The following is a 13,263-nucleotide window of genomic DNA, read 5'->3' as shown; positions in this document are numbered from 1 at the left end:
ACACTATAGAATTATAAAATCATAGAATCATAGAGCTGGAAGAGACGTCAGGAGGTCATCAATTCCAGCCCTCTGCCCAAGGCAGGACCAATCCCAACTAAAACAACTCAGCCAGGGCTTTGTTAAGTTGAGACTTAAAAACTTCTAGGGATGGAGATTCCACCAGCTGCCGAGCTAACCCATTTTAGTGCGTCACCACCCTCCTAGTGAAATGGTTTTTCCTAATATCCAACCTAGAGCTCTCCGACTGTAACTTGAGACCATTGCTTCTTGTTCTGCCATCTATCACTACTGTGAACAGCCTTTCTCCATCCTCTTTGGAACCTCCCTTCAGGAAGTTGAAGGCTGCTATCAAATCCCCCCTCACTCTTCACTTCTGCAGACTAAATAAGCCCAAATCCCTCAGCCTGTCCTCATAGGTCATGTGCTCCAGCCCCTAATCATTTTGGTTATCCTCTGCTGGACCCTCTCCAATGCGTCCACATCCTTTCTATAGCGGAGGGTCCAGAACTGGACACAATACTCCGGAGGTGGCCTCACCAAAGCCTAATGAAGGGGAATAATCACTTCTCTAGATCTGCTGGCAATGCTCCTCCTAATACACCCTAATATGCCATTAGCCTTCTTGGTTACAAGGGCACACTATTGACTCATATCCAGCTTTTCATCCACTGTAATCCCCAGGTCCTTTTCTGCAGAACTGCTACTTAGCCATTCGGTCCCCAGCCTATAACTATGCTTGGGATTGTTCCGTCCCAAGTGCAGGACTCTACACTTCTCCTCATTGAATCTCATCAGATTTCTTTTGGCCCAATCCTCTATGGAGGCGTAGCGAGGATGTTTTGTGCCCGGGGGCAAAGGCCAAATTTGTTGCCCCACCCCCAGCGCAATCATTTGTTACTGAGCAAATAATTTTACACATCTAATTATTGTATTAAAATAAAAAAATACCTGAAAATATTATAAAATATACCTAAAACATAATCTAAAATAATAAATAATTACAACTGTCCTATAGAAGTACATTCTCTTTGGTGTCCCTGAAAGCTATCACTTTTCATTTATGTGGCCCTCAGAGGGCTTCAAGTTTGACATGCTTGATCTACGTTTGTTTATCTTTAAAGTGCTACCAGATTATTGTTTTTTAAGTTTTTCCTTTTGTTATAAAGTATCTTTTATTTAGAAAAATAAATAACCGCAATACACTCATCTGTACTCCAGAGCCAGGCATCACCCATTCCAATACAACATACCTTCCCCAGACCAGGCACTTCAGCCCCCTCCATACCAATGCAACTATAGGTGAATCTTATTAATCTATGTACTAATCATTTTCTCATTATTTTTTTTATTTTAACTTCGTATCAAGTCCTTTTAGTTTTGTAATAAGTCTTTAGTTTGTTGTATTATGTCCCTTTATAGAAACTTTGTATACTTTTACAGAACATAGAAACTTTGTATTAAGCCTTTTTACATAGAAACCTTGTATCTTGTAGACCAATGGTCCCCAACGCGGTGCCCGTGGGCTCCATGGCACCCTCCGGGGCATTTATATGTGCCCGCCGAATGATCTGGGCTGTCCCTGGCATGCGGTGCTGGGTGCGTGGCGCATAGGCGGACCCTGTCCCGGGTGCACGGCGCATGCGTGGTGCTGGCCCCCGGGCGTGCGGTGCATGGGCAGCCTTGCCCTTGGGCATGCGGCGCATGTGTGGCCCCGTCCCCGGACACCCGGCAGCCCCAAAAGGTTGGATATCACTGTTTAGCCTTCCTCATCCCTTTGCTAAACTGATTATCCTGCTGCGTGAATAAGGTGTGACTGGATAAAGCATGAAAGAAAAGCATCTCTTGCGATGGTTGGAGAAAGGTGGAAGTCAGATTCAAGAAAAATAAGAATGGGACCTGTGAAGTGGGCTCATTGAAAGAAGGTTGGACCTATGGATGCCTTGGGAGTAAGCAGAACGCGCCTGCTTTTGGATGGTCTCTTTTTGAAGGTGAATGGGGGAGCATTAAAAAAAACACCCAGAAGAAGGTGCTATAGATGAATAACTGCATATGCATATGATCAGGGCTTGACAAATAATGCAGTCTACTTGCCTGTGGTGAGTAGACTGCAACCCGGAAGAGCCGGGTTCGGGACAGCGTGGCTGGCGAGTGGGGCTTGCCGCGGTTCGGCGAGCCCTGCATATGATGACTCTCTGCATGAGAAGGAAGACACTATGCATCTTGCAGTCAACATGGGAGCATTGATCTGGCTCCAACCCAGCGGCAGATATAGGGCAAGGTGAGCGGGGCAGCTGCCTCAGGCCCCGCACTTCCAGAGGCCCCGTGCATGCGCCGTGTCAAAGGGGGGGCCCTGTGAAATTGTGCTGCCCGGGGCCCCAAAAACCCTTATCCGCCCCTGCTCCAACCCTGGCCAGCAGTTAGGTAGAACAGCTATTGGTGAAAACAAGACATGCTCTGTGTGAGTGTATGTGTGTGTGTGACCAATAAATGTGGCATTTTGCCTTTTCCCCAAAAAGGTCCCATGAGTACTTTTAAGTACAACACAACCATCCCTGTCCCAGAGACAGCCCCTCCAATACTCCCCCATCCCAACGGCACTCATACCCCTTCTCCTGAGCCAGCTCCCCCCCCACAGTGCTCCCCATCTCAATACACTCACCTCACCCCTACCCCAAAGCCAGCCCTCCCCCCATGCATTCTCCCCTCCTCCCCCCAGGGCAAGGCACCCCCAGTGCCAGGGGGGAGCACTCCCTCATTCAAATCCTCCCCCTCTCCCCAGCCAGGCACAGAGGAACGTACCCTTCTTCAGAGCACTGCTCCTCCCACCCAGCTGACTGCTTTGGCTTGCACTCTGGAGAGAGCGGTGTCAGCAGCCACAGCTGCCGGCACTTAGCCAGCAGCTCAAGAGCAGAGTGCACTCAGTCCCACCCCGCTCAGCCCGGCCCCCCCTGGGTGGGGGGTGGATTTGATTGGGGGAGTTTTCCCCTTTCCCTTCCCCCAGCCAGGCACGGAGGAATGTACCTTTCTTCAGAGCTTTGCTCCTCCCACCCAGCTGGCTGCTTTGGCTTGCACTTTGGAAAGAACGGCGTAAAGCAGCCACAGCAGCCAGCACTTAGCCAGCAGCTCAAGAGCAGCATGTACTCGGTGCACTCAGTCCCACACCAGTCCAGCGCCCCCCTAGCATGGTGCCTGGGGGCAATTGCTCCCCTCATCCCCCCCTTCACTATGCCTCTGATCCTCTAATCTGTCCAGGTCACTCTGGACCCTATCCCTGCCCTCCAGCGTATCTACCTCTCCCCCTAGCTTAGTGTCATCTGCACATTTTCTGAGGGTGCAATCCATCCCCTAATCCAGGTCATTAATAAAGATGTTCAACAAAACCAGTCCTAGAACAGACCCTTGGGGTGCTCTGCTAGAAACCAACTGCTAACCTGATGTTGAGCCGTTGATTACTACCCATTGGGCCCAACAGTCCAGCCAGCTTTTAATCTATTTTACAGTCCATGTATCCAATCCATACTCCCTTAACTTGCTGGCAATAATATTGTGGGAGACTGTATCAAAAGCTTTGCTAAAGTCAAGGTATATCACATCCACTGACTTTCCCATATCCACAGAGCCAGTTACCTCATCATAGAAGTTAATCAGATTGGTCAGGCATGACTTGTCTTTTGTGAATCCATGTTGACTATTCCTGATCACATTCCCTTCTTCCAAGTGCTTCAAAATGGATTCCTTGAGGATCCCTCCATGATTTTTCTGGGAACTGAGGTAAGGCTGACTGGACTGTAGTTCTCTGGATTGTCCTTCTTCCCTTTTTGCCTTTTTCCAATCATCCGGGATCTCTCCCAGTCCCCACAAGTTTTCAAAGATAATGGCCAAAGACTCCACAATAACATTAGCCAACTCCCTCAGTACCCTCAGATGCATTAAATCCGGGCCCATGGATTTGTGTATGTTTAGCTTTTCTAAATAGTTCCTAACTTGTTCTTTCCCCACCAAGGGCTATCCATCTGCTTCCCATAGCTGCATTGCCTAGTGCATTAGTCTGGGAGGTAACCTTGTCAGTGAAGACAGAGGCAAAGAAAGCATTAGGTACTTCAGCTTTTCCCACATCATCTATCACTAGATTACCTCCCTCATCCAATAAGGGCCTCATACCCTCTCTGATCCCCCTCTTATTGCTAACATGCCTGTAGAAACCTTTCTTGTTATCCTTCATATACCTTGCTAGCTGCAATTCCAGTTGTGCTTTCACCTTCCTGATAAGTCCCCTGCATTCTCAAGGAATATATTTATACTCCTCCCTAGTCATCCATCCAAGTTTCCACTTCTTGTAAGCTTCCTTTTTATGTTTAAGCTCATCAAGGATGTCCCTGGTAAGCCAATCTGGTTGCCTACTGTATTTGCTTTTCTTGCTGCGCATCGGATGGTTTCTTTCTGTGCCTTTAGTAAGGCTTCTTTAAAATACTGCCAGCTCCATCTAAGTTTATTTGCCTTTAATGATAAAGAAGATCATGCAAGACTGTGTCAAATGCCTTACTAAAGTCTAGGTGTACCATGTCCACCGCTTCTCCTTTATTTTCAAGTCACATTATCCTATCAAAGAAAGCTATCAGATAGGTTTGACATGATTTGTTCTTTACAAATCCATGCTGGCTATTACCAATCACCTTATTATCTTCCAGATGTTTGCAGATGAATTCCTGAATTACTCGCTCCATTATCTTTCCTGGCACAGAAGTTAAACTGACTGGTCTGTAGTTTCCTGGATTGTTCTTATTTCCCTTTTTATAGATGGGCACTATATTTGCCCTTTTCCCGTCTTCTGGAATCTCTCCTGTCTTCCATGATTTTCCAAAGATGATAGCTAAAGGCTCAGATACCTCCTATATCAGATCTTACCTTTGTTTTACCTTGCTGGCTGACTGGTGGAGCTTTCTGTTTCAAGGGCTAGAGTGAGTTCTTTGCTAATCAGAATCCCCATGAAAGGAGAAGTGCAATGTTGTGGAAGTTAACTGACCAGGGTAGGATTTCAGGCCTTTGAAGTCTTGATATGATAGGGTAAGCCTTGAGCCTTGATTGGTGGGTTACTATTTCATGGAAAGCATGTAGTCAAAATGGCCTAGGAGGTCTGGCTGCATTCATGCACAATGTAGCTTATGGTCAGAACAAGGCAAATAGGCAAATTTACTTAGGTCCTACTTTGGACAGAGGTCTAATACCAGTGCTATGCTGGTGGATGCTTTAGAAATGCCACCAGTCTGTATTCTGAGATCTAATTCTTTGGGTGTTTGGACAATCAAATGCCTGTAGAAAATGTAATGGCTACTAACAACCCAGGCTACATCTACACTACAGCGCTAATTCGAACTAACTTAGTTTGAATTAGTTAATTCGAACTAAGCTAATTCAAACTAATGCATCTACAACTAAAAACTAGTTTGAATTAGCGTTTTGCTAATTCGAACTAGCGCGTCCACACTGATTGGACGCAGGGGCGCATTTAAGGGCGGCTGAAACCGGTTCTGGCAGGGTATCAGGTCAGTAGTTGCTTTGTGTGGCTGCTGTCTGAGGCTATCTGAGACTCGTGCTTAAAGGGACCCCCCCGGACAGCCGGTTCTCAACTTTTCCGCTTGCTTGCCAACTTCGCCAAGGGACAGCAAAGCGTTGGTCTCTGTGCCCGTCTGTGTCGGTGCTTCCCTTCGGGGACGCCGCCGCAGGTGGCAATATGGAGCCAGAGCTCGCCCTGCACCTTCTGGTGCACTTTCTGGACTTGCTGCTGCAAACCTGCCAGCAATGGCTCGAGGCTGCCTGGCACCACCTGGTGCACGTCAGCCCCCTGCCTCTCCTCCTGGCCGCCCTGGGGGCCATGGAGGAGCCACGGTGGCGCCCCAGCACTGACGTGCCCTGCCGCGTCTGGCGTCTGGACACCAGCAGCGACTGGTGGGACCGCATCATCCTGGAGCGCTGGGAAGACCGACAGTGGAACCAGAACTTCAGGATGAGGAGGGACACCTTCCTGGAGCTCTGCGAGTGGCTCGCCCCTGCTCTGCGCAGAAGGGACACTCGCATGAGGCCCGCCATCCCCCTCCAGAAGCGGGTGGCCTTCGCCCTCTGGAAGCTCTCCATGCCGAACAGCTACCGATCCGTCGGGAACCAGTTCGGCGTGGGGAGATCCACCGTCGGAGCGGTGCTCATGCAGGTATGGCACTCGTCGGCCACTGAGCCAGCGGGGAGGGGGGCTGCAAGGAGGGGATGGGCCGCCCCAGGGACAAAGGGAGGGCGGGAGGAGGCGAAAGCGCCCCGCACCGGAGGGGTCGGTCTGTCCCGGCAGTACTACACGCTGCCAGGGGGGTTGCTTCCGGGACTGGGGTGTGGGGCACTGCCAGGGCACGAATGCTCCCAGCCACCCGGGCGCCCCACTGATTGGCGCTTTGCTGTGTCTCTCTCCGCAGGTGGTCATGGCCATCAACCGGGTGCTGCTCGGCAGGATGGTCCGCCTCGCTGACCCGGACGCCGTCATCCGGGGGTTCGGCGCTCTGGGCTTCCCCAACTGCAGGGGGACCATCGACAGGACGCACATCCCCATCCGTGCCCTGGAACACCAGGCGTCCTGTTACGTGAACCGCAAGGGGTACTTCTCCATCCTCCTGCTGGCCGTGTGTGACCACTGGGGACAGTTCACGGACATTAATGTGGGCTGGTCCGGCAAAGCACACGACGCCCGGGTGTACCGCAACTCCTCCGTGTGCCAGCGGCTGTAGGACGGGACCTTCTTCCCCGACTGCCACATCAGGGTCGGGGACGTGGACATGCCCGTCTGCCTGGTGGGGGATGCCGCCTACCCACTGCAGCCGTGGCTGATGAAGCCCTACACGGGGCATCTCAATCCCTCCCGCCAGGCCTTCAATGCAAGGCTGACCAGGGCCCGCATCGTGGTGGAGGGGGTCTTCGGGTGACAGAAAGCCCGCTTTCGATGCCTCCTCACATGTCTGGACCTGGCCGAGCACAACATCCCTCCCGTGGTGGCAGCATGTTGTGTGCTCCACAATTTATGTGAGCGAAAGGGGGAGGCTTTCCTGCCAGCCTGGATAGCTGAGGGTGACCGCATGGCTGGCCACTACAGTCAGCTCTGCACCGCCGCTGTCCGGGAAGCCCAGCGGGGGGCCGTCCGGATCCGGGAAGCCCTGCAGGAGAGCTTCCTGGTGGAGGAGGAGGACTGACCTCTCCCTGCATGCCCCACTGGGGCCTTCTTCCACCCTACCCCCTTCCCCTTTCCCCTCCCTCCCTACTGTCAAATAAAGACACCTGTTTTTCAAACATAAACGTCTTTTTATTTTACATAACTGGGGTGGGAGGATGGAGGAAGGAGGGTGGGAGAGGGGAGGGGGAAACCTTGGACGAGGGAGCTGGAAGGGGAGGGAAGGGAGGAAGGGAAAGGAAAGCTCAGGGGTGGGGGTCCGGCTGCCTCTCCAGTCTCGCAACGCTGCGGGTCCGGGGGCGTTGGTGGGGAATGGTTGTGGAGGGTGGGGCAGGAGGGACACGGGGTGTGGAGGAAGCAGGAGCGGGAGCAGGAGGGAGAGCAGGGGGGGGAGCAGGAAGATGAGCAGGGGGAGCAGGGGGAGCAGGAGGAATTGGGAAGCGGTCGAGCAGGCTCTGGAGGTGGCCTTGCCGGGCACGGCCCTGCTCCTCCAGTGCCTCCAAGCTCCTCCGGCGCAGCCTCAGGTCCTCCTGGACCCAGTGGTCCTGGAGACGGAGCTGTTGCTCCAGGAACTGGAGGTGCCGCTTCCGGTACTCCTCCTGGTTCCTGGCTGTCCTGCTTGCCCGGGCACGGGCAGCTGCTGCAGGCGGGTTGGTGCGCCCTGCAGGCCCAGGTGCTGTGGCTGTGGTGAAACAAGAACAGCGGTCAATTACCCCAGGGGCCCAGGTGTGTGAAACCCAGCTCCCCTCTGCAAGGCCAGGGCCCCTGCAGGATCCCCAGCTGCTGCTCCGTGGTGGGCAAGGCTCAGGCGCATGGTCCCTGGGCTCCCTCTTGCCCTAGCCCCCCGTACACATAAGGGGAGCATGATGGTACTCACAGGTGGATGCCTCCCCAGCCTTGGACGACACAGGCGAGCGGCTCTGTGGGGTGCCTCGGGGGTCCCAGGTCCTGGGCAGGCTGCCAGCAGGCTCCTGGCTCTCGGAGCCCTCCTCCTCCTCCTCCTCCTCTTCCTCTGTCTCCTGGAGCGGTCCCTCTGCCCCGGGGTCTGTCACGTCCCGGGGGGCAGGGATGGCATGAGCCCCCAGGAGGCGGTCCAAAGCCTGGAAGTGGGGGCACGCCTCCGGGTCGGCCCCTGGCAGGCAGGCCCGGGAGTAGGACTGCCGCAGGTCCTTTATTTTCCAGCGCACCTGCTCCCGGCTGCGCTGGTGGCCCCTGGCAGCCAGGCTGGCAGCCATGCAGCCATAGACTGCCGCGTTCCTGTGGCTAGTGCAGAGATCGTGGACATTGGAGACTTCCCCCAAACCTCGATGAGATCCACGATCTCCGCACTAGACCACGAGGGCGCCCGCCTCTTGCAGCCCCGGGCAGGGTCCTGGGAGCCGCCAGGCTGGTCCCAGGAAGAGGGGGAGGGCTGGGTGTCATTGGGTGGCTGGCTCATGGAGTGTCAGCTGCTGGGTGTGCTGGCACGGGTGCTAGCAGCCTTGCAACTGGCACAAACTGTGTAGCCAGCCCGTGGCCCTTTAAGGGCTCCGGGGCCGGGAGGGGGGCAGTAGAGTTTGCCTGGTGTTGGCCAGAGTGGCCACCAGGGCAAGCTGGGAAGGGCTAGCCTCCCACTAGTTTGAATTAAGGGTCTACACAGCCCTTAATTTGAACTAGTAAGTTTGAGCTAGGCTTAATCCTCATGGAATGAGGATTACCTAGTTCGAACTAAGCACTCCGTTAGTTCGATTTAAATTCGAACTAACGGAGCGCTAGTGTAGCGCCTATGAAAGTTAGTTCGAACTAACTTTGTAGTGTAGACATACCCCCAGAGAGTAGCATTGTGGGTGGACGGGGGATTACTTGCTTGGTTGGCTGAAGGAAAACATGGCCCAAGGAAATGGAAAAGGAAGGGTAAAATAAAGTAGGAATGATGGAAGACAATAATTGACTTGCTTGTTTTTGACACTCTGGGTTCAATGAATTCAAGTGTGTCCTACCACCCTCTTATGATTAGTCCCTCTTGCTATTGGGGAAAACAATTGTAATGCATGTTGTGCTTTAATTGGCCAAATATTCCAGGTGAGATGCTTAACAAGTTTCTCTGGGTTAGCAGAATGTGTTCAAGGAAAGGGAAGGATAAAACAAAGTGGCTGGCTGAGTGATCCTATGTGATTGAATAGGCACAGCGGAGAGGGAAATTGTTCAATTGGAGTGGGAAAGTGTGCTCTGAGGAAGCCTAGAATACCCAGATGCTTGTCATCTTCACTTATTGTCACCCACCACACTTGCCACAGTTTAGAGAATGCAGTATGTGTGTAAATGCTACATGGATGAAGCAGGTAAATGTAGGAGACTAGCAAACAATTTTGGCCATGGTCTTTAGTTTAGCCGTATACCAAGGTCAACCAGTCTTTGGAAAGGAATTAAATAGACTTTTCCCTGCTAGCAGTCAGATGTAAGTAAATTAACATTTAAGTGTAAACATTTGTTGTATGCATGTACAGACCTACTTAAAAGTACATGGTACTCAGTATGATCTGACCTAATTCTGAATCGTTCATTGACCTTGTTATATAAAACTAAGCGCCCCTTTTATAGGGAGAGTAACAGTTTACGCTGCTGAATATTTATTTAGGAAATTTAGTCTTCTGGGTATTCATACCCTAATTCCAGCGCTAAGTGCAATCACACCATTGATTTTCCTTACTAAACATAACCTACTTTACTCCTGAAAAGTATGCTTCTTTAAATGGGTTTTACATAATAGTAGATGGAAAGGCCACTCATCCTAATGTCCAATATTTTAGCTGAATGGTTGAAAGAGCAATTTGTAACTCCTGAGGAAATTGTAACTGAATCAAAATTCAAATGTTGTGAATCCAATTTCAACTGATATTGTACCATTTCAAAACTATTTTCAAGTGGAAGAGGCCCAAAAGGTCGAAGTGAAGGGTTTTACATATTTTTTCCCTATGTATGATTTGAGCCTTTAAACAGTGGGTGTTCTTCACATTTTAATTTCAGAGGTTCTATCAAATTTCAATGCCAAGACAGCTGATTTTTTTTAATCAAGGATTTATAAAAGATTTGTTAAAGTTTCATAAATAGTCGAAGGAGATCTGTTAGAATACCTGATTTTTCTGTTTGGTGATGAATTGAAGAATTGGGGAAGGGGCAGGAAATGGTTTCAGATAAATCCAAAATGGATTTGTGAGGGTGTTGTAATTGACTACTATGCACTGCATGCATGCACAAACATGTACACGAATCCAACTTTTGTGAGCTCTAGAGAGAGGAACTGTATCAGTGTCAATGCAGATGGATAAGTCTCTTTCATTCTTGAGGTCCTGTAATGCAAATTGACTGTCACTGAAATTAGAGTAATACATTTTGCACTTTGGAGAATCTTCAATCACTTTATAAACTCTCTTTCATTGAACCTGACAACATCTGCTGTTGATGTTATTTGAAGCATAGGATGAGATCAACTAACGTGTCCAGGATGACACAGCAAATCCATGGCAGAAATGGAAAGACAGACCCCAGAGCTAATCAATTAATTATTTTCTTTGTATAGTAAAGTTTTCAAAATAACATTTTCTTAGAATGGCATGATAGAGAGAATGAGAGGACTCACAAGACAAAAGGCAAGAAAATGAACTCTTTAATGCCCCGGAGTTACAAATATATCAGAAGCAGGGAAGCGGGTTGCTTTAAAGCAGTGGTCCCCAACGCGGTGCCCGTGGGCGCCATGGCGCCCGCCAGGGCATTTTTAGGCGCCCGCCGACAACCCGGGCTGGCCTCACCCCCGGCGCACTGGAGGCGCCGGCCCCAGGCGCGCGACACTCACCGGCGCCTGGTGCGCGGCGCTCGGGCGGCCCCAGCCACGGGGCACATGCGGGCGCGCGGCGCCGGTGCCGGCCCCAGGCACGCAGCTCGGGCGGCGGCGCCAGCCCCGGGCCCACGGCACAAGGGGCTCGGGCGGCCCCGGCCCTGGCGTGCCCCAGGACGCGCGGCCCCGCCCCCGGGCGCCCGGCGCGAGTGTGGCTCTGCCCCCGGGCGCCCGGCGCGAGTGTGGCCCCGCCCCCGAGCGCCCGGGAGCCCGTAAAGGTTGGGGACCACTGCTTTAAAGAGCTGCTACTGAAATTCACTCCAGTGTAAAGAGTGCATATGAGATTCCTACGATGTATCAAAGGCTATTTATGTACCACCTCTTATGTTGTAGGGATGTTGGAGTATAACTGATTAAACATTTAACCCATAACCTAATGCTTCTTTATTGGTTAATGCTCTCAGTTACACTCAGCCAGCTTCTGGAGCAGTGGCTTCACTCTGGCAGGGCAGCGAAGCCAACTCCCCAGGACCAAGGCAGGCAAGGCTGAGGTGGGCTGCCACAACATAACTGCCTCCCTGGGAGCCAAGCTGGCAGGGTCTTGCAGCCCTGCTCCCGGGAAGGCTTTAATGCAGGCTGTATAGTATAAGTAAGCTTTATACTGCAGAAGTTACAGCATAGGTAACCATTTAAGCCCTGAGATTTTCAGTGGTTATACAGTTACTTTTTACATTATTTTTAACATCCCTATTATATTGGTATAACTCATGTCACTCAAGCATATGAATAAGCCACTCTCTGACCAATGCAAGTTATACCCATCTCAGCGATGGTGTGGACCTTTCCACTGCCGCTTATGGGTGTTGTCCTAATTAAGTTAATAGAAGTGCTTTCTTCCATCAGCTTATACCACCTGCACTAGCAGTGCTACAGCAGCACTTCTGCTTTGCCACTGCAAACCCTGCAGGATAGCTGTAGCCTAAATGTGGATTCCTAGGACTCTGAGTGTGTCTCCCACATTGGGGCAAAATTCTAGTTACATGAGGAATGTTTTCAGAATTAGGGGAAAGAATCCCACGTATGCCTTTTTCTACAATCACAATTGTCATAAATCTCCCCCGGGGAACCTGTCTTTCCCAAAAAGCTTCACAACATGAAGATGCCATGATCATGATTGTCCCTTCCAGCCATAAAGTCTGAACCTATGGAAGGAGATGTAGTTAATTTATCCATTCAATAAAATTAAAAGTCTGCTGTTGGTTGACAAAGCACAGGTCTGCATTAATGTTATCCCTCCTGCTTTCTTTACTAGTTTCAAATGGATTTAAAAACACCCTTAATGCTTTTCTTAATGCTGATGTATTGAATTTTTCTGTGCTGCATTAGGAAGGTCATAGTCATGAATTATCCTCTTCTAAATATTTCACAATCGCTGCTCCCAACAGGGCCAAGGTGAAGAAGGGAGTGAATATTCTTAGTGCGAAGGCCAGTGATCCCCGGCAATGGGATGTGAAGCAGGAAGTGGGGAATGGTGGAAAACATTCAACTACAACAGTTAGCTGTCAAAGGATAGCACCAAATTCAAGGAACAGGTAAGAACGCTCATGTCTACTCAGCCTTAAACTCATTTATAGCCACAATGTCATCCACTGCTTAAAAGACTGAAGGGTCATGTTAAATACTGTGCCAGTTGAGCTATTAAACCTTAGACCCTGGAAATCTGGAGATACTTTCGTTTACTGTAGTACCATGTGATCATTTATAACTGGGCATCTCACTTTTCAGACAATGAAACTCCTCAGATTAAACTGAAAAGCATAGATTAGAGCTATATATTTCGTCACAATGAATGTCTTTTAAAGGTTTTTACGGAGCATAGATTTGTCTGGCTTGAGAGCTTTGATCTTGTTTTGGCTCTGATAGATTATTAAGTCATCAATGAACTCTTCAGTAATGAGCTTTGCTAACTCATAGGTATTAGTGTGGGATCATGCAAAACATTTAGTATTGACAGTGTTCAGTATAACAGAAAAAGTTTGGAGGGTTGTTTGGATTTTGGGGAGGGATGAAGAGGGTATGTGAACTATTATTTTCCCCTGGATTTTTTCTGTCATGAAGTCCTTTGCACCTGGTTGGGTCACTCTGAAATACACCAGAAAAGAGAAGTCTGCCTTTCTTCTCATCATCAGAAGTAAAAACTTACAGATACTGAGTAGATGTGAAAATGCAGAGAAACCAGATA

General features: G+C 50.2%; 1 protein-coding gene across 3 annotated transcripts in view; it reads left to right on the top strand.

Moving 5' to 3' along the window:
- Positions 1 to 13,263, top strand: part of TMEM132C (transmembrane protein 132C) — a 476,658-nt gene that overhangs the window by 239,825 nt on the left and 223,570 nt on the right. For all 3 annotated transcript variants that reach the window (XM_075898467.1, XM_075898466.1, XM_075898468.1), the window contains one exon: positions 12,467 to 12,613. In XM_075898467.1, coding sequence (XP_075754582.1) covers positions 12,467 to 12,613 — 147 coding nt within the window. The remainder of the gene's footprint in view (positions 1 to 12,466; positions 12,614 to 13,263) is intronic.

The sequence above is a fragment of the Pelodiscus sinensis genome, chromosome 15 (assembly GCF_049634645.1).
Source record: "Pelodiscus sinensis isolate JC-2024 chromosome 15, ASM4963464v1, whole genome shotgun sequence".
NCBI classification, from domain to species: domain Eukaryota; kingdom Metazoa; phylum Chordata; order Testudines; family Trionychidae; genus Pelodiscus; species Pelodiscus sinensis.
Note: the sequence above shows the minus strand (reverse complement) of the source record. Positions and strands in the feature narration are given on the sequence as shown.